The following is a 19,808-nucleotide window of genomic DNA, read 5'->3' as shown; positions in this document are numbered from 1 at the left end:
GATCATATGATTATTAATGGAGCAGTTATTATTCCTTAATCTGCTATTATAGAAATAAAAGTACACTGACACCTGTTAGATTTTTAATGACCTAACCCACTGGGCCTGGGGAGATACAAACCTCCTAAACTATTTTGTTATCTCCCAGCCCAAATCCCCAGTTATTTGCTCCAATCATTCCTATCTAGGCTATTTCCCATCCAAAATTCCCACAGATACTTGCACCTGCTCCATTTGGGCTGCTTCTCTCCATCATGCCAATCCTCAGAGCAAGCTCCTCCTAGCCACCTGCTTCTTGTAACTCACTGTGATCTCCTTTCTCCTTCCTTCTTGCACCTATGTCTCCCATGATCCCTTCTGCCATCCTCAAAGCCTGCACAACTTCACTCCACCTACATCTCTTCTGCCCAACCCAGGTGTAGGCAACTTTTATTGGCCAGCAGGGGTAATTTGGGAGGCAAGTTTACATACCATCATTTGGTGTATGTAAGAATGTTCTTGTAAAATAGTAAAGATCTCAATTAAGACTTGAATACACTGGAAACAACCCAGATGCCCCTCAACTGAAGAATGGATGCAGAAATTGTGGTACATCTACACAATGGAATATTACTCAGCAATGAAAAATAAGGAAATCATGAAATTTGCAGGTAAAGGAAAGGATCATCCTGAGTGAGTTGTCCCAGAAGCAAAAAGACACACATGATATATACTCACTCATATATACAAACAACATAGGACAAACCCACTAAAACCTGTGCATCTAAAGAAACTAAGCAAGAGAGAGGACCCTAACTAAAATGTCCAATCCCCATCCGGAAAGGCAAAGAGGATGGACATCAGAAGAAGAAGAAAACAGGAAACAACCTAGGAACCTACCACAGAGGGCCTCTGAAAGCCTCTGCCCTACAGACTATCAAAGCAGATGCTGAGCCTGATGGCCAACTGTTGGGCAGAGTGAATGGAATTTTATGTAAGAACTGGGAAATAGTAAGAGCTGGAGAGGACAGGGTCTCCACAAGGAGAGCAACAGAACAAGAAAATTTGAACACAGGGAACTTCCCAGAGACTCATACTCCAACCAAGGACTATTCATGGAGATAACCCAGAACCCCTGCACAGATGTAGCCCAGGGCAGTTCAGAGTCCAATTGGGTTACATAGTAATGTGAAGAGGGACTGCCTCTGACATAATCTGACTGGCCTGCTCTTTGATCACCTCCCCCTGGGGGGGAGCAGCCTTACCAGGCCATAGTAGAGGACAATGCAGCCACTTTTGATGTGAACTGATGGACTAAGATCAGAAAGGAGAGGAGAACCTCCCCTATCAGTGGACTTGGGGAGTGGCATGCATGCAGAGGGAGGAGGGAGGGTGGGATCGGGAGGGGAGGAGGGAGGGGCTTATGGGGGGATGCAGAATGAATAAAGTGTAATTGATGAAAAATTAAAAAAATATATATATATTGCAAAAAAAAAAAAAGACTTGAATACATAGTAGTTCCAGATCAACCACAACAAAATCTGAAAAGAAAAGGGATATTTTGCCAAACTGTGAACTGTCGTTTGATGATAAGCATACTGCACTGGAGAGTCTAAACAATCAAGAACTGTCAGGGACTCTGTAATCATGCAATGTTACCAAGATGCTTAGTAATAATATGACTTTCTTGGCACTGGTATGCTGTGAAAATTAAAAGGCAGATTCTTTTCATTATATCTGAACCATGAAAAGTCCTGTTAATGAAAAGCATTAAGTCTGCTTAACTACCAGAGGAAAACCAGGAAGCATCAGCTACAGATCTGGTACTGGTTTCCTGAAACACTTACACTTTACCCATTTTCTTTCTAGCATACTCACGTATGTACATATGTATGTATGTATGTGTATGTGCCTGTATGTGTATACAGTATTTATACAGTGTGTATGTACACACACACATAATCACAGTGTATAATACCCATGGCTTCCAAGTGTCAGAGGAGACATTTCCCTGGGAAAGTAGAATGGAATAAAAGGCAGCTGTGGTCTGACATAAGACTAAGTTTTTTGCCCTAGTATTTTTCCCCAGGGGCATTAAAATTAAGCTTTCTTTGTTGGGAGATAATGATTCCACACAGAAACACTTACCTGTTCCCATGAAGAAATCATATGACGTTCAGCAGGCAGCTTTTCTATTATGCTCACCTCTGTCACACCTGGGGAAGATTCTAGAAGAAGGAGGAGGAGGAAGAGAAGAAGAAAGAGTACAAAGTTGTAATTGGCCTGTTCACACATTCTTTACTTTGGTTAAGTTGTTATGACTACTTTATGTCTATCTAATCCACCTAATGCACATTTACATCCCTGTGAGCAAAGCAAAAGAGAGGCTGAGCCCTCAAATGCCCAGTACCATAACTTTGTAGGACATAGCACAACCCAAAGGAAGATCACCACCAAAACCTCTTCAACCTTCTACGTTTATCTCGTTGAACAAAGTACAGAGATTATAAACTTTTACTGATTTCACACTGGACTTCTTGGTAAATATCTGTACTTAACAGCTATAGAGTAAGAAATAGTAACTGTTTAACTTTCTATAAGAAATAAGACTTATCCAGGAGTGGTGGTTCATGACTTTAATCCATCACTCAGGAATCAGAAGCAGGCAGGCAGGTATCTGTGAGACTGAGGCCAATATGGTGTACAAAGCAAGTTCCAGGACAGCCAGGACTACATTGACTCTGAGTAAAGAAAATCCAGAAAACTGTAACAACAGACTTGATTTCTAACTTTATTCTAAATAAATTCATCTCCCGAACATATTGTTCTGCTTAATGGAGTTCAGGATTTAAAAGCTAAGCTAAACTAGGCATGGTGGTGCCAACCTCTATGGAATTACCTGCTAGACAAAGGGAATTGGATCTACAGAAGTAGAGCCTACTCTAAGTGAGTTCCAGGCCAGCCTAGCCTGCACAGCAAAACAATGCCTAAATAAACAAATGCAAGACTGGGGTTGGGGAGATGGCACAGAATGTAAAGCTTGATATGCAGTTTTGATGTGTAGAGGATGTGAATTCTCGTCCATAAAACAAAGAAACAACAAAACACTACCAGTCAATCACCTGAAAGATAAAAAGAAACAATTCATCACTTACAGGTTTTATAGTGCCCTGTTAACAACCTTTATTTCAGATTGTAGGCTTCTAGAATTCTGAGAGAGTAAACTGCTATCATTCTAAGTTACTCAGTTTGTGGTACTTTTTAGGGAAGCCCTAGTAAACTAATGCAAAGTTTATCTGCTTTTTGTGATACTGTATGTACCATTTTTACTGTCACCATTCTTCACACCATCGTTACAGGAAGGCATGATAAAATTACATCCACAAGCCCTCTTCTTGCTCTGAGCTGTCCTCAGCACACTACTAATCTGCCCCATACTTAGATTTATTTCTAAGTTAATCTTGTTTAGTACTTTTGGTTTGCAAAACAGGGGCTTTAACATATTTTTGTTTGATTTTATCTTTTTTCACAATTCACATCCTTCGCTCTGGTATCAATTTTCCCATTGCCTCTATGTCTCTAATCGCCCTAAACGAAATCTGTCCTCACATTCAATTATGTTGTAGCACATTTCTGATACACATACGAGTGTGTCCATGCTTCTGTTTACATATATTTCAAATTCTACCTCCACCATAAAACCACTTCTAGTCTTCATGTGGTCAGTAGATACATGGAGATGAATCTTTATTTTCTTCTGACCTAAGTAAGACAAAATCCTACTACTTTCTTTGGCAGAAGGAGTAAAAATTGAAATATTTTGAAAAGTTAAAACTTACTATAGAATTACAATATTTTTTCTACTTTTGTTCAGTGTTCTAAGCCACTGAAACCATGGTACTAGAGTTAAAACATGGATGATTTTTTTTTTCCTACATCCCTGGAAATTAGGATGGAAGATGCTGTCTAGTCCTTCAGTGGTTCTTGAATAGTGCTATTGTTTGACTATACAAATGGAGTATTCTGGTGTCTAAAGTTAAAAAAGGACACACAATTACCCACCGTTTAAATTCCCTGTAGACACTCACTCTAAAGTTGTGTGGTATCAATTCCTTCCTTCTTCATGTGTTCATACCACTTCTCCACTGCAAGGTAGTCTTATTTCTACCTCTTTAAATTTGGAATTGTTTGTAACTGTATCAACCAATAAAACCAATAAAAACAGCCTATGCCAGTTTTAGACTTAAACTTTAAGACAAAAGAAAGTTCTCCTTTTCTTTTTTTTAATATTTTTTTATTTTTAAATAATTTTATACATTCACTTGTATCCTAGCTGTAGCCCTCTCCCTCTTTCCCTCCCAATCCTCCCCTCTCTCCCTCATCTCCTCCCTGCCCCCTTCTGAGTCCACTGAGAGGGGGTGTCCTCCTCTCCTTCTGTCTGGCCCTAGCTTATCAGGTATCTTCAGGATGGTTGCAGTGTCCAGTTCTCCTTTTCTTTTCTTTGGATCTGAAGCTACTACACAACAAACCCAAGCTAGTCTTCTGGAAATAGAAGCAACTAAGAACATATGGGTGGGCAGTCACATGAATGCAGATGCCATCAGGTAATTATAGTTGCTATTTAACTAAACACTTTTGAGATCCCAAATGAGTACCTCAGTTAAACTCAGTCAGCCCTCTGAACTAGAAGAGTTAACTCTTTGTTTCAAACCACTGTGTATTTGAGGTAGACCAGTAATAGAACACATTTCTTAATAGAACGGCATCCTTTGAGTCAACGATCAATGATTTGAGACTTAATGAGGATTTGCTATGGCCTTAGCTTGGGAAAATTACTAACAGGTATTAAAAACTGTTAAGAAACAATGTTAGAAGAAACACTGCCAGTTAGATACACAAAATAATGTTAAAAAATGTGAAAACTTCAGGATAATGCACAATTACGTTAAACTGGGCAAAAATGACCCTGAGTATCATAGCAGTTAGAGGCAGGAGGTCTATGAAGACTGAAGACATCAAACATGTCAAAAATAATGCCCAGTTGATCTTGTGAAATGACATGGCAATTTCTGCATACTGGCTCAGTAAAGACCTACTTCTTTTCCTTCCAAATTCGCATCTTTGTGTTGCAGATACTGGCCAGTCAATGACTTCAGTTTTCAGATTCCAGTGAAACTAAAGTCCCTCAGGCAAGGTCAATTTTATATAGAAACCTACTCTCATAAAATCAGAACAAATAATGATCAGGTGAGGCAGCAGGCAAATAGAGAGACTGGTTTCTTAGAAACATAACCTGTGGTATTTTGATTTCAAGGGGTCACTGTAGTGGTATAAGCAGTAGCAAGAATAATTTTTTTATATAAAAAGTAATTATAAATTCTTTTTCCCCAACTTCATTATACTAGTTACAGGTACTTCCTATTCAACATCTCCTTTATTTTTAACTTTTATTAATTACACTTTATTTATTTTGTATCCCCCCATAAGCCCCTCCCTCTTACCCTCCCGATCCCATCCTCCCCTCCCTTTCTGCATGCATGCCACTCCCCAAGTCCACTGACAGGGGAGGTTCTCCTCTCCTTTCTGATCTTAGTCTATCAGTTCACATCAAAAGTGGCTGCATTGTCCTCTACTGTGGCCTGGTAAGGCTGCTCCCTACTCAGGGGGAGGTGATCAAAGAGCAGGCCAATTAGATTATGTCAGAGGCAGTCCCTCTTCCCATTACTATGTAACCCACTTGGACACTGAACTGCCCTGGGCTACATCTGTGCAGGGGTTCTAGGTTATCTCCATGAATAGTCCTTGGTTGGAGTATGAGTCTCTGGGAAGTTCCCTGTGTTCAAATTTTCTTGTTCTGTTGCTCTCCTTGTGGAGACCCTGTCCTCTCCAGCTCTTACTGTTTCCCACTTCTTAATTCCATTCACTCTGCCCAACAGTTGACCTCAATGTCTGTAGTTATGTCCCCCTTTTCATTTCTGATTTTGTTGATTTGGGTGGTGTCTCTCTGCTTTTTAGTTAGCTTGGCTAAGGGTTTGTCAATCTTGTTGATTTTCTCAAAGAACCAGCTCTTGGTTTCATTGATTCTTTGAATTGTTTTATTTGTTTCTAATTGATTGATTTCAGCCCTGAGTTTGATTATTTCCAGCCGTCTGCTCCTTCTTGGTGTGTCTGCTTCTTCTTTTTCTAGGGTTTTTAAGTGGGCCATTAAGTTGCTTGAATGAGCTGTCTCGAATTTCTTCTTGAAGGCACTTAGTGCTATGAACTTTCTTCTTAGCACTGCTTTCATTGTGTCCCACAAGTTTGGGTATGTGGTGTCTTCATTTTCATTGAGTTCTAGGAAGACTAATTTCTTTCTTTATTTCTTCCCTGACCCAGCTGTCATTTAGTAACAAGTTGTTCAGTTTCCATGTGTGTGTAGGCTTTTTGCTATTTCTGTTGTTGTTGTTGAAGTCCAACTTTATTCCATGGTGATCAGAAAAGATACAAGGGATTATTTCAATCTTCTTGTATCTGTTGAGGTTTGCTTTGTGACCAACTATATGGTCTATTTTGGAGAAAGTTCCATGAGGTGCTGAGAAGGTAAATTCTTTTGTGTTTGGGTGTAAGGTTCTGTAAATGTCTGTGAGGTCCATTTGATTCATGACCTCTGTCTGAGATATTGTTTCTTTGTTTAATTTGTTTTGTTGACTTGTCCTTTGTTGAGAGTGGGGTGTTGAAGTCTCCCACTATCAATGTGTGGGGATCTATATGTGATTTAAATTTTATCAATCTTTCTTTTACAAATGTGGGTGCTCTTGTATTTGGGGCATAGATGTTCAGGATTCCTCCATTTGTGTTTTCTTTAATTTTTCCAGTTCTATCTTCAGGTCTTGATTTGTTTTACTTCCTTCACCTGTCTGATTGTATTTTCCTCTTTTTCTTTTAGTTCCTTCAACTCTGTTTCTTTTACTTCTTTCAGTGATTTAATTATTTCTTCTCTGAAGGCCGCAAACTGTTTGGCTGCATCTTCCCGTATTTCTTCACAGATGGCCATAATCTGCTTGTCTTTAATTTCCTCCATTTCTTTACGGATAGCCATGATCTGTTTGTTTTTATCTTCCTCTAATTCTTTACGTATTTTATTTGTTTCCTCTATTATCCTCTTCATCAGTCTCTGGTGCCCTGGGGCCCACAGTTCTATCTGAGGCGGCAAATCAGGCTCACAGGCAGGGCTCTGTGCAGGCGCCTGGGTCCCCAGCTCTGGCTCCGGGCTGGCTCCTGGGGTGCCCTCAGAACCCGAGTCTTTTCCAGGGGATGTCTGGTGACCTAAGGTCAGTCCCAATCGTTTCCTGCTCTGTAGGGTTATCTCTCGACTGGAAAACCCAGTCTGTGATATTTTGGGCCCACAGTTCAGTCTGGGACAGTGACCAGATCATGCTGGTGTGTAGCTCTGGGCTGGCGACCAAGCGCCTGGCGGAACCAGGGTCTCTTCCGAGGTTTAGCCGGGTGAGTTAAAGCTGATTGAATCCCCCACCGTGGGGTATCCTCTCACCTGAGAACGCCGCGAGTTCTGCTTGCTGGTCACTGTGCCTGTCCTGCTATGCTGCTGTTCAGAATGAGAGTCCTCCCGGTGCCGCCATCTTGCCCCCAGGAATAGCCAACATCTCCTTTTTTTGCAGTAAGTTTCTCACTTCAGTTCTCCCAATGACTTTGTAGGTCCACTTCCCTTAGTTGAGCCTTGGGCTAAACTGTAATTGTAGCTTTAATCTAGCCAGAGTGGATTCTATTGCTTGCAGTTAAGAACCATGAAAAGTACATAGTTTTGGTTTGTGGATTCAGCATTGGAAAATACTTAGAGAAAGATGTCATTTACATGACAAGAACTGTGGCCACCCAAAAAACAAAACCCAAACCAACCAACCAACCATGGCCCATCCCCCAAAAAACAACAAAAACAAAAACCAACCAACCAACCATGAAAGGCTTTGGAATACAAGAAATACTAATGCAGTCTCTAAGAGCCAGATGAAGAAGATAAAGATAATCTTTAGCTTGATAAAAATATTAAAAAACCTTGATTTTCCTGGGCCCCAGCTCTACCAGCAGTCTTAGGCAGCAGCCATTAATGACTACTAGCAGCAGTGAGGTCTGCCCTGTGCCCTCCACATGCCATTTCCTGGGCCCCAGCTCCACCTGCAATTCCAGAGGGACAGCCATTAGGGATTACCAGAGGCAGTGTCCATCAGGGACTACCAGGGACCGCCAAGCCTGACAACATGTGACAAATGGTTAAATGCCAACGTAAGAACATACTCAACAAAACCCAGAGCAATACGGTACCACCAATATAGGCAGCCATCCTACTATATCAAGCTCTGGATATCCTAACACAATTGAAGTGCAAGAAAATGACCTTAAATCTAATCAAGACAATAGAGGATTTTAAAGAGAAAAATAAATAAGTCCCTCACGGAAATACAGGAAAACATAGGCAAACAGGAGAAGGAAATGAATAAAACTCTTCAAGAACTGCAAATGGTAATAAAAGCAATAAACAAAACACAATCTGAGGTAATTCTGAAGATGGAAAACCTAGGAAACAGAACAGAAACTACAGATGCAAGCATCATCAACAAACTACAAGAGACGGAAGAAAGAATCTCAGGAATAGAAGATACAATAGAAGAAATCAATATTGGTAAAAGAAATGCTAAATCTAAAAAGTTTCTAACAGAAAATATCCATGAAATTTGGGACACCATGAAAAGACCAAACCTAAGAATAATAAGAATAGATGAAAGAAGATTCCCAGCTCAAAGGCCAGAAAATATCTTCAACAAAAATCATAGAAGAAAATTTACCTAACCTTAAGGAAGAGACGCCTATAAAAGGAAAAGAAGCCTACAGAATATCAAATAGACTGGACCAAAAAAGGAAATCCACCCTCCACATAATAATCAAAACACTAAATGTATATAGAACAAAGAAAGTATATTAGAAGCAGCAAGGGATAAAGGAAGATCTATTAGAATCCACACCGGATGCTGGGTATAGTAGAGCACACCTGTAATCCCAGGACTTGGGGAGGCAGAGGCAGGTGGAACTCTGTGAGTTCAAGGCCAGCTTGGTCTACAAAGTGAGTCTAGGACAGCCAACGCTACACAGAGAAACCCTATCTAAAAAGAAAACAACAACAACAAAAATTACACAAGATTTCTCAACAGAGACTTTAAAAGCCAGAAGTGCTTGGGTGGATATGTTGTAGACCCTAAGAGACCACAGATGCCAGCTTAGACCAGGGACATGGTCTATGCCCAGGTCTATATATATAGTATATAATATAGTACTTGAAGTTCTAGCTAGTGCATTAATACAACTAAAGAAAATCAAGGGGATACAAATTGGAAAAGAAGTCAAAGTATCTCTGTTTGCAGATGATATCACAGTACACATAAGTGACCCCTAAATTCTACCAGAGAACTCCTACACCTGATAAATACCTTCAGCAAAGTGGCTGGATGAAAAATTAACTAAAAAAAAAAATTAGTCGCCCTCCTTTATACAAGTGATAAATGGGCTAAGTAAGAAATTAGGGAGTCAACAGCCTTCACAATAGCCATAAATAATATTAAATATCTTGCTGTAACTCTAACCAAACAAGTGAAATACATACAAGAACTTCAAGTCCCTGAAGAAAGAGTTTGAAGAAGAAATCAGAAGATGGAAAGCTCTCCCGTGTTCGTAGTTCAATAGGATTAACATATTAAAAATGGCCATCCTACCTAAATCAAACTACAGATTCAATGAAATTCCTACCAAAATTCCAACACAATTTTTAATTTTTATTAATTACACTTTATTCACTTTGTATCCCCCCATAAACTCCCCTCCCGATCCCACCCTCCCATTCCCTTCTTCACGCATGCCCCTCCCCAAGTCCACTGATATGGGAGGTCCTCCTCTCCTTCCTTCTGATCTTAGTCTATCAGATCTCATCAGGAGTGGCTGCATTGTCGTCTTCTGTGGCCTGGTAAGGCTGCTCCCCACTCAGGGGGAGGTGATCAAAGAGCAGGCCAATCAGATTATGTCAGAGGCAGTCCCTCTTCCCATTACTATGGAACCCACTTGGACACTAAATTGCCATGGGCTACATCTTTGCAGGAGTTCTAGGTTATCTCCATGCATGGTACTTGGTTAGAGCATGAGTCTATGGGAAGACCCCTGTGTTCAAATTTCTGGTTCTGTTGCTCTCTTTGTGGAGTTTCTGTCCACTCCAGATCTTACTATTTCCCACTTCTTGCATAAGATTCCATTGACATTGCCCAACAGTTGGCCATATGTCTCAGCATCTGCTTTGATAGTCTGCAGGGCAGAGCCTTTCAGAGGCCCCCCGTGGCGGGTTTCTAGCTTGTTTTTTGTTTTCTTTTTCTTCTGATGTCCTCCTCTTTACCTTTCAGGATGGGGATTGAACATTTTAGTCAGGGTCCTCTCTCTTGATTAGTTTCTTTAGGTATACAGATTTTAGTAGGTTTATCCTATATTACATGTCTATATGAGTGAGTATATACCGTGGTGTTTCTTTCTGCTTCTGGGACAACTCACTCAGGATGATCCTTTCCAGGTCCCACCATTTACCTGCAAATTTCATGATTTCCTTATTTTTCATTGCTGAGTAATATTCCATTGTATAAATGTGCTACAATTTCTGCATTCTTCAGTTGAGGGGCATCTGGGCTGTTTCCAGCTTCTGGCTATTACAAATAAAGCTGCTACAAACATGGTTGAGCAAATGTCTTTATTCTGTACTTGAGCCTCTTTTGGATATATGCCTAGGAGTGGTATGGCTGGATCTTGAGGAAGCACTATTCCTAGTTGTCTGAGAAAGCGCCAGATTGATTTCCAGAGTGGTTGTACAAGTTTACATTCCCACCAGCAGTGGAGGAGGGTTCCCCTTTCTCCACAACCTCTCCAGCATGTGTTGTCACTTGAGTTTTTGATCTTGGCCATTCTGATGGATATAAGGTGAAATCTCAGGGTCATTTTAATTTGCATTTCCCTGATGGCTAATGAGGCTGAGCATTTCTTTAAGTGTTTCTTTGCCATTCAATATTCCTCTACAGAGAATTCTCTGTTTAGCTCTGTTCCCCATTTTTTAATTGGATTACTTGGTTTGCTGCTTTTCAGCTTATTTAGTTCTTTATATATACTGGATATTAGTCCTCTGTCAGAAAAAGGGTTGGTGAAGATTCTTTCCCAGTGTGTAGGCAGTCGTTTTGTTTTGATGATGGTGTCCTTTGCTTTACAGAAGCTTTTCAGTTTCATGAGGTCCCATTTATTGATTGTTGCTCTTAGAGCCTGTGCTGTTGGTTCTGTTAAGGAAATTGTCTCCTGTACCAATGAGTTCTAGGGTCTTTCCCACTTTTTCTTCTAACCGATTTAGAGTATCTAGTTTTATGTTGAGGTCTTTGATCCACTTGGACTTTAGTTTTGTGCAGTTTTGTAAGTATGGATCTATTCCAACACAATTTTTTACAGACCTTGATAGAGCAATTTTCAACTTCACATGGAAAAATAAAAAAATCCAGGATGCTGAAAACAATCCTGTGCAATAAAAGAACCCCTGGAGGTACCACTATCCCTGATTTTAAGTTTTACTCAAAAGCAATAGTAATAAAAAGCGCATGGTACTGGTATAAGAATATCAAAAAACTTAATCTATTCTATAAACTAAAGAGTTAGGAAAGACTATATATGAAATCAGGGACAAAGTGAGATGTTAGAGGATGGGACAGACAGTACAGGGTCAGGAGTGGATGGACAACATAGAAAATTAGTTAACAAAACTCAAACTGAGGTTAATAATACCATAATATGACCAGCTTGTGGGGCTGGTTAATAGAAACTTTTTTCCTCTTCTTTTTTCACATCAATAAAGCTATTGTGCTCAAATGTGGCAATGAAACAATAACATGGTATTCTTTTGAGGGTCTGAAATCTTGATAGCTGTGATCAGTTGCTTTGCTTATGTGACTAGACCCCAGAAAAACTCTGGAATCTGTTCTTTGCTTATAGGCAAAATCAGGATTGGACACAGGATTTTGTGTTTGTTAAACTAGTACTTTGTCAATGAACTACATCTTCAGATAAGGATTTTGAGTTTCATGCAGCCTTCCCTGTATAGCAACACTATATACATACTGCTGCATATCACTGGTTAAGGAAGGAATATACTCTGTGTGAATACTCACTGGAGGAAAAATTTCATAAGCAAAACTGCTCTTGACTCTACTTGATATGTCTTTTCTTTTTACTGATTAGCATAATAAATATAAAAAATATGTTGGGAATACTACTGTCTTTGAGTCCCATCCTTCTAGTCAATCACTGAATGGCTGATGGTGGACATGTAACAATTTCACATTAACAGTTATGAGTCAGCCTGTGTATTCTTTTGGAAACCACAAATAGCTGGGTTGAGTTATTTAAGATTTTGATTTAAGATTTTTATTGATACTCATTTATGCTACATTTTCTTTTGGAGATATAATTTGCTTTTTAAATTTTTTATTGTTCATTTTTATGTATATGGTTGTTTTATCTGCATGTATGTTTGTTTGTCACATGTGTGCAGTGCCAGTGGAGGCCAGAAAAAGGGATCATATGTCCTGGTACTGGAGTTACAGGCCATTGTGAGACACTATATGGATGCTACAAACCCTAGTCCCCTGGAAGAATAGTTCCTATTCAACTGTTAAGCCAACTCTTCAACCTATCATTTTCTTTTTCTTTCTTTTCGGCTTAAAACATTTGGGGAATATGTTAGTTTTCTATTGCTTAATTACTTAGCATGAATCTGTGGCTTTAAATAGCACCCATTTAGCTCACAATTCTGTTGCAGCTCAGAAGCCTCACATAGCATGACTGGGTTCTACACTTAGATTAAATCAGTCATCTGTCATTGCACTTGTTGCACTCATTGCTCAGTTGTCAGATACTGTGTTCTCTTCTGGAGTAAGGGTTCATCTTGTAGGCTCACTCATGTTTTTCAAACAATTCAGCTCTTCATAGTTGTAGCAGGGCTACAGTTTCTATATTCTTAATTGCTGTTAAAGACCACTGTTACTGTGAAGGCCTTTACTCCCTGTCAAGTGGTTCCAACCATTTTAAAGTAAGTTTCCTGCACTTCATATCTCTTTGCCATGCCTTTTTTTAACAGCCTGTTTTAAAGGTCACCTCAGACTAAATTAAGCTTACCTGAATAAACTCACTTTTATCACTGAATGTACCAAAGGTATTATATTTCCTCAGCTTCACAATATTATTGTTTAGAGTGAGAATTCTTGTAATGGCTATTTCTAGAATTCTTATTTTAAAAATAGCCTTATTAAGACATAATTCCCATATCATAAAGTTCACTCTTGTAAATCACGTAAAATTAGTGAGTTTAGTGTTTTAATGGAAGTCTCAGTGTACATTGTTACACTGAGAAGTAACATTACACCTATTAACAGTCACTTCCCTGATCCCTCTCATTAGCCTCTAGAAATCTTTGTTTTTAAACAAAATCCCAAATGTTTGATTTTAGCAATAAAGACTCAAGAGCCAGATGCTGAGGTGAAAGCCTGCTAGTTCAGAGAGGCAGAGCAAGTACCTAGCAGACCTTCCCACTCAGCCAGAAGGAAAAAGCTCTGTCACTGTCTCCATGTAGTCTTAAATACCCTTTTACTCAGTGTTCCTCCCTCTTGTGTTTTCTTATGTTCACTCCCTGTCAACTGGTGTTTGCTCTGCCTCTTTACCTACGGTTTAGTTTATTTAGCTCATGTTTACAGAAAGCTCTTGGATTAAAGGTGTGTGATAGGACTGAGCCACACCACAAGAAACAGGTTTTTTCCAGTTCACAATCCCAGGGTTCACAAAGTGATCAATATCCTGCAATACTTAATCTACTTTAGACTTTTTATAGATTTGCCTGTCTATAAATCTAGACCCACCGAAGGCACTAGAAGGAAAACTCAACCTAAAGAAATTAACTACTTACCTCTCTAGTTGGTGGTATGAACCTGAGCAGGGCCTAAAATTGTGGTGTACTAAAGTCTCATACATAGCCAACTTTATTCAGAGCACCAGACAATGTATACTTTGTGGTTAAGAAGAGTCACCTGAGTAAATTTACTTTATGTTTTTCCATAATGTCATATAACAAATAACAATAGTCAGGTGTAATAAATAATATGAAGTAAAATCACTACTATCTGCTACACTTGGGAGGGGCACAAAAGGACATTCCAAGAACTACTCATGCTATGGAAAAACAGAGATTACGAAACTCTTGTCTTGCTTACTTGGAGTTTTCTCACAAGGACTCAAAAATATCCTCACAGTTTCATTCATGAACTATGTCCCAACAGTTCCAAGAAACACAGGAAATAAATAATCCCAGCATTTCAAAAGAGGGGAAAACCACACATACATGCACACACACAAAAGCATACACACACACTATAACAACAAAATAGCAGGAACCCGCAAACACTGCTTATTTGTAACTTTCAATATCAATTGTCTTAATTCCCCAATAAAAAGACAGAAACGAATAGATTGGTTATGAAAACAGGTCCATCATCATTTGTGCTGCATTCAAAAAATACCAAGGGTAAAAGGATGAAAAAAGATATTTCAAGCAAATGAACCTAAAATGCAACTGGGTATAGTAGCCTTAATATCTGAAAAAATAGACTTCAAAAAAAAAAAAAAAAACTGATTAGAAGATTTTATTTTTCCCTCCATGGAAAAATCTATCAAGAACACATTGCAATTCTGAACATCTAAGCACCAAATACAAGGACACCCAAGTTCTTAAAAGAAACATTACTTCAGTTTAAATCACATATTGACTGTCACATACTGGTAATGGGAGACTTTAATATCTCACTCTCACCAACAGGCAGTTTATCTAGACAAAAAGTAAACAAAGAAATATTGGTACTAAACCAAATGGACTTAACAGTTATTTACAGAGCGTTTCACCCAAACACACACACACACACACACACACACACACACACACACACACACAATACCTTCTTCCCTTCACCTCATGAACTTTCTCCAAAATTGACCACATGTTCAAACACAAAGTGAATCTCAACAAATACAAGAAAATAGAAATAACTTCCTGCATCACATCTGACCACCTCAGATTAAAGGTGTATATCATCATTATCATCATCATCATCAACAACAACAACAGAGAAACAACAAACAAACCAAAAACTGGAAAGCTTACAAAGTAAAGGAACAACTCTGTACTCAATGAAAAATGGGTGTGAAGGCTATTCTCAGCTTTACACTTGACTATGTCTGGAATGAACTACAATCCAGAAATGGAGGGCACACCTGTGATCTGATCTTGAGGCTGGAAGACACAGGCTTTTGATCTAGATCCACAGACACCTTAATCTGGACCATACTTTCTGCAGGAGGCCTATATAAGGACAATGGAAGAAGGAAGGGTTCATTTGTTCTTCACCTGCTTGCATTCACTTTGCCAGCATATCCACTAGAACCTACTTCTCCAGGATTCCAGCTTATACAAAGACTGACTGAAACACCCAGCCTCGTGGGACTGAACAACTACTAGATTCTTGGACTTTCTGTTCACAACCGTCCATTGTTAGGTTAGCTGGATTGTAGCCTGTAAGTCATTCCAATAAATTCCATATATATATATATATATATATATATATGGAATATATATACATATATATATTCATTATATATATATTCATTACATAAATTGTGAATCTAGAGAACCCTGACTAAATACAATGGGTCAAGACAAAAATAAAGGCTTTCTAGAATTCAATGAAAATGAATACATAACATACCCAAACTTATGGGATACAATAAAGGAAATTCTAAGAGGCAAATTCATAGTACTAGGTGCCTACATAAAAGTAACTGAGGAGATCTATCTTATACTAGCAACTTAACGGCACACGTGAACAAAAACAAAGAATCAATGAAACAAAGGGTTGGTTCTTTTGAAAATATCAATAAGATAGACAAACCCTTATACAAAATAAGAGAGAGAGAGCGAGAGAGAGAGAGTGAGAGAGAGAGAGAGAATATCCAAATTAACAAAATAAAAAATGAAAAAGGCAGAAGAAATACCTAAGAAATTCAGAGAATTATAAGGACACACTTTGAAAACTTATACTCTACAAAATTAGAAAATCTAAAAGAAATGGATAATTTTCTTGTAGGTAGCACTTACCAAACTTAAATAAAGATCAGATAATATGATTTAAATAGAACTTTAACCCCTAATGAAATAGAAATAGTCAGAGATGGATCAGTGGTTAAGAGTACTGGCTGTTCTTCTAGAAGACCTGAGTTCAATTCCTAGTACCCACATTCCCAGCAGCTCACAACTGTCTGTATTTGATACCCTCACACAAACATACATGGCAGGCAAAACACCAATGCATATAAACTAATAATATAAGAATAAATAAGAATCATTTAAAAAGTCTTCCAACCTAACAAAAAAGGACAGAATTCTACCAAGTTTTCAAAGAAGAGTTAATGCCAAATAGCCTCATTTTCCCACAAAATAGAAACAAAGAACATTCATTTTCTGAGGCCATAGTTACCCTGATACCCAAACCACATAGACTCAGCAAAGAAAGAGAATTACAGACCAATTACCCAAACTCTACTCTTCTAAAAAACAAAACAAAGCAACCAAAAATGCTAAAAGCAACCAACCAACCAACAAAAAGCAACTAAATGACATCTAACAACATTATGCTATGCTCATAGATTAGTACCTTCTTCATCCATCATCAAAGAAGCTTCCTCCTATAGCAGATAGGAATAAATATATAGACTCACATTAGGCAGAGAATGAGAAACCTTGGAACATTTAGACCTAAAGAGGGTATCTCCGTCAAATCCTTCTCTTCAGAGCTCAAGGAACCCAGCTGAAGAGTAGGAAGAAAGGCTGTAAGAGTCAGAATGGATGGAGTACACCAAGAAAATGAGGCTCTCTAAGCAACATAATTAAAGCTCATATGAACTCTGAGACTGAGTTAGGAAGGCCTGCAGAGGTCTGTACCAGGTCCTCTGTGTATATATTATGGCTCCCAGTTTAGGGATTTTTATGGGATTCTTGAGTGTGTAAAGAGTGTATCTCTGATTCTTGTGCCTTCTCTTGTGTTCTTTTCCTTCTGTTTGTCAATTTTGTTCAACTCTGAAGTGATAGTTTTTGTTTTATTGTTTTGTCTTATTATATTTTATTTTGTTACATTTTTTCTTTTTTTTAATTTTGTTACATTTTATTATTATACCTTAGAAGCCTTTTGTTTTCTCATGAGAGATATAAAAGGAGTAGATCTGGTGAGAGGGGAAATAGGGAGGAACTGGGAGGAGAAGGGGGAGAGAAAATTGTAATTAAGATATATTATGTGAGAAAAAAAATCTATTTTAAATTAAAAAAATATTTTCCTATTGTATAAGTAAACCATATATATCTATATCTCTATCTATCTATCTATCTATCTATCTATCTATCTATCTATCTATCACTTCCATTCATTTGCGGGATAGTTCAATGATTTTCAATTTACATTACTACCAACAATACTTCTAAGAATATTTGGGAACTCTCCTGTAACCAGAAAAGATTTCCAATTGAATGATTGGGAAACCAACCCAACCACAAAACCTTCAACCAATTTATCCTGCCTAAAAAATGTGCAGGGATAAAGAGGGAACAAAAGTTGAGGGAATGGCCGAACAATGACTGGCCCAGCTTGAGACCCATGCCATGAGAAAAGCCAGTCCCTGACACTATTAATAATATTCTGTTATAGTTGCACACAGGAGCCTAGCATAACTGTCATCAGAGAGGCTTCACCCAGCAGCTGATGGAAACATGCAGAAAGCCATAGTCAAACATTAGGAAGAGCTTAGGAAATCCTGTGGAAGAGGGGAAGAAAGATTGAAGGAGCCAAAGAGGTCAAGGACACCACAAGAAAACCTACAGAATCAACTAACCCAGGCCCATAGGGGCCCACAGAGACTGAAACCTCAAACACAGAGCATGCATGGGATGGATTCAGGCCCTCTGACATATGTAACAGTTGTGCAGCTTGGTCTTCATGTGGGAGTCCTAACAGCAGAAACAGGGGCTGTCTCTGACCCTGTTGCCTGCCTTTGGATCCCTTTTCCCTAACTGAGCTGCCTTGTCTAGCCTCAATAGAAGATGCACCTAGTCCTACTGCAAATTCACATGCCAATGAAGATTGATATCCATGGAATAGCAATCTTTTTTCTGAGGAAAAAAGGGAGAATGCATGTGAGGGGTAGGAAGAGGAAAGTCAAGAGGGAGGAGCTGGGAAAAGGGGAAGCTGCAACTGAGATATAAAGTAAATAAATTAATAAAAAAGAATATTTGAGACAAGTATTTGTATGTAAATCTTTTTTTCTCATGGATAAATAAAGAGAAATGGAATTGTTGAATCATATAGCAATTTTGTGTTTAATCTTTTTGGGAAGAGTCAAACCCTTCTCCAAAGTTGCTGTGCCAATTTACATTCTCACCAGCAGTCTGTGAGGATTTGAACAAATTTCACAAATACTCATGTCAGTCTTTATTATGGCCATTCTAGTCGATGTGAAGTAGTATCTCATTACGGCTTTGATCTCTTTATCTGACTTATGACCTTTACATAAATATGGTTCAAAAAACTGGCACAATTCAGATTGCCCTTAATTGCCAAATTCCTAGTTTTGGTTTGTTTGTTTGCTTTTTTTAACTTGTAATTTTTTTTTTTCATATTATGATTTACAGATATTCTATTTTGGGGCTGTGTTGTCACTTGATGGTATCCACAAAAACACATTTTTAATTTTTATAAACTACTTATTCCTTTTCTTGTCTCATATTTAAAATTCTATTTATTCTAATTTGGTTAAAAACTAAACTAAGGGGAGGGGCAGCTGGAGTGATGGGTGAGCAGTTAAGAATTCTGGCTGCTCATCCAAAGTTAGGAGTTTTCACTCCTAACACCCACATGGCAGCTTATAACTGTCTGTAACTGTAGTTTCAGAGGATCTGACACCAGATTTTAAAAGTGGGCATCAAGTTGTTGTAGCATTATTTCATTGAAAATATTCCCCCCTATTGAATAGTTTTCACATCCATATTAAAAAAATACAATCACTGAACTTTAAACATGACAGCTATTTTTTAAGTTTCAATTTTTACCATAGATCTGTATTTTTATTTTTATGCCCATGCCCCTCTAAAAATTATTACTATAATTCTATAGTAAATCATCTTTATTGGAGCAATTACATGTTACAAAAAATTATCCTTGTTACCATGTCTAAATGTAGAGTTCAATGACATAATTATTCACTTTGTTATATAGTCTCTACCACTACCATTTCCCCAATGTCTAGTCATCCCCAATGAGTAACTTTTTCTTCTGTTCCAAGACTGTTTTGGTTATTTCTAGTCGTATATATTTCGATATTAACTTTAGTATTAATTTGTCAGTTTCTGCAATAGAGACAGCTGAGGTTTGACAGTATTTGCAGATCCTAAATTTGTTGATCTATTCGGGGAAAACCACTCTTCCATAAAGATGACATTTCTTCTTTTTTATTTTGGTCTTACTATCCTTTAAAGGACTTTTACTGTTTTAGTGCAGAAGTCACAGATTTCTTTGTTAACTTATTTATATTTTATTCTTTTGGTATGGTTGTAATTAGTTGCTTTCTTGATTTTTAGTATTGCTTTTTGCTATTGTATAGATAGCATGTATTCCTCTTAGGGTTAA

General features: G+C 38.2%; 1 protein-coding gene across 3 annotated transcripts in view; it reads right to left on the bottom strand.

Annotated features, from left to right (window-relative positions):
• Tpgs2 (tubulin polyglutamylase complex subunit 2) overlaps window positions 1-19,808 on the bottom strand; it is a 59,822-nt gene that overhangs the window by 37,618 nt on the left and 2,396 nt on the right. For all 3 annotated transcript variants that reach the window (XM_060377586.1, XM_060377588.1, XM_060377589.1), the window contains one exon: window positions 2,128-2,207. In XM_060377586.1, coding sequence (XP_060233569.1) covers window positions 2,128-2,207 — 80 coding nt within the window. Of the gene's footprint in view, window positions 1-2,127; window positions 2,208-19,808 lie in introns of those variants that run through there.

The sequence above is a fragment of the Meriones unguiculatus genome, chromosome 2 (genome assembly GCF_030254825.1).
Source record: "Meriones unguiculatus strain TT.TT164.6M chromosome 2, Bangor_MerUng_6.1, whole genome shotgun sequence".
Taxonomy (NCBI): Eukaryota; Metazoa; Chordata; class Mammalia; order Rodentia; family Muridae; genus Meriones; species Meriones unguiculatus.
Note: the sequence above shows the minus strand (reverse complement) of the source record. Positions and strands in the feature narration are given on the sequence as shown.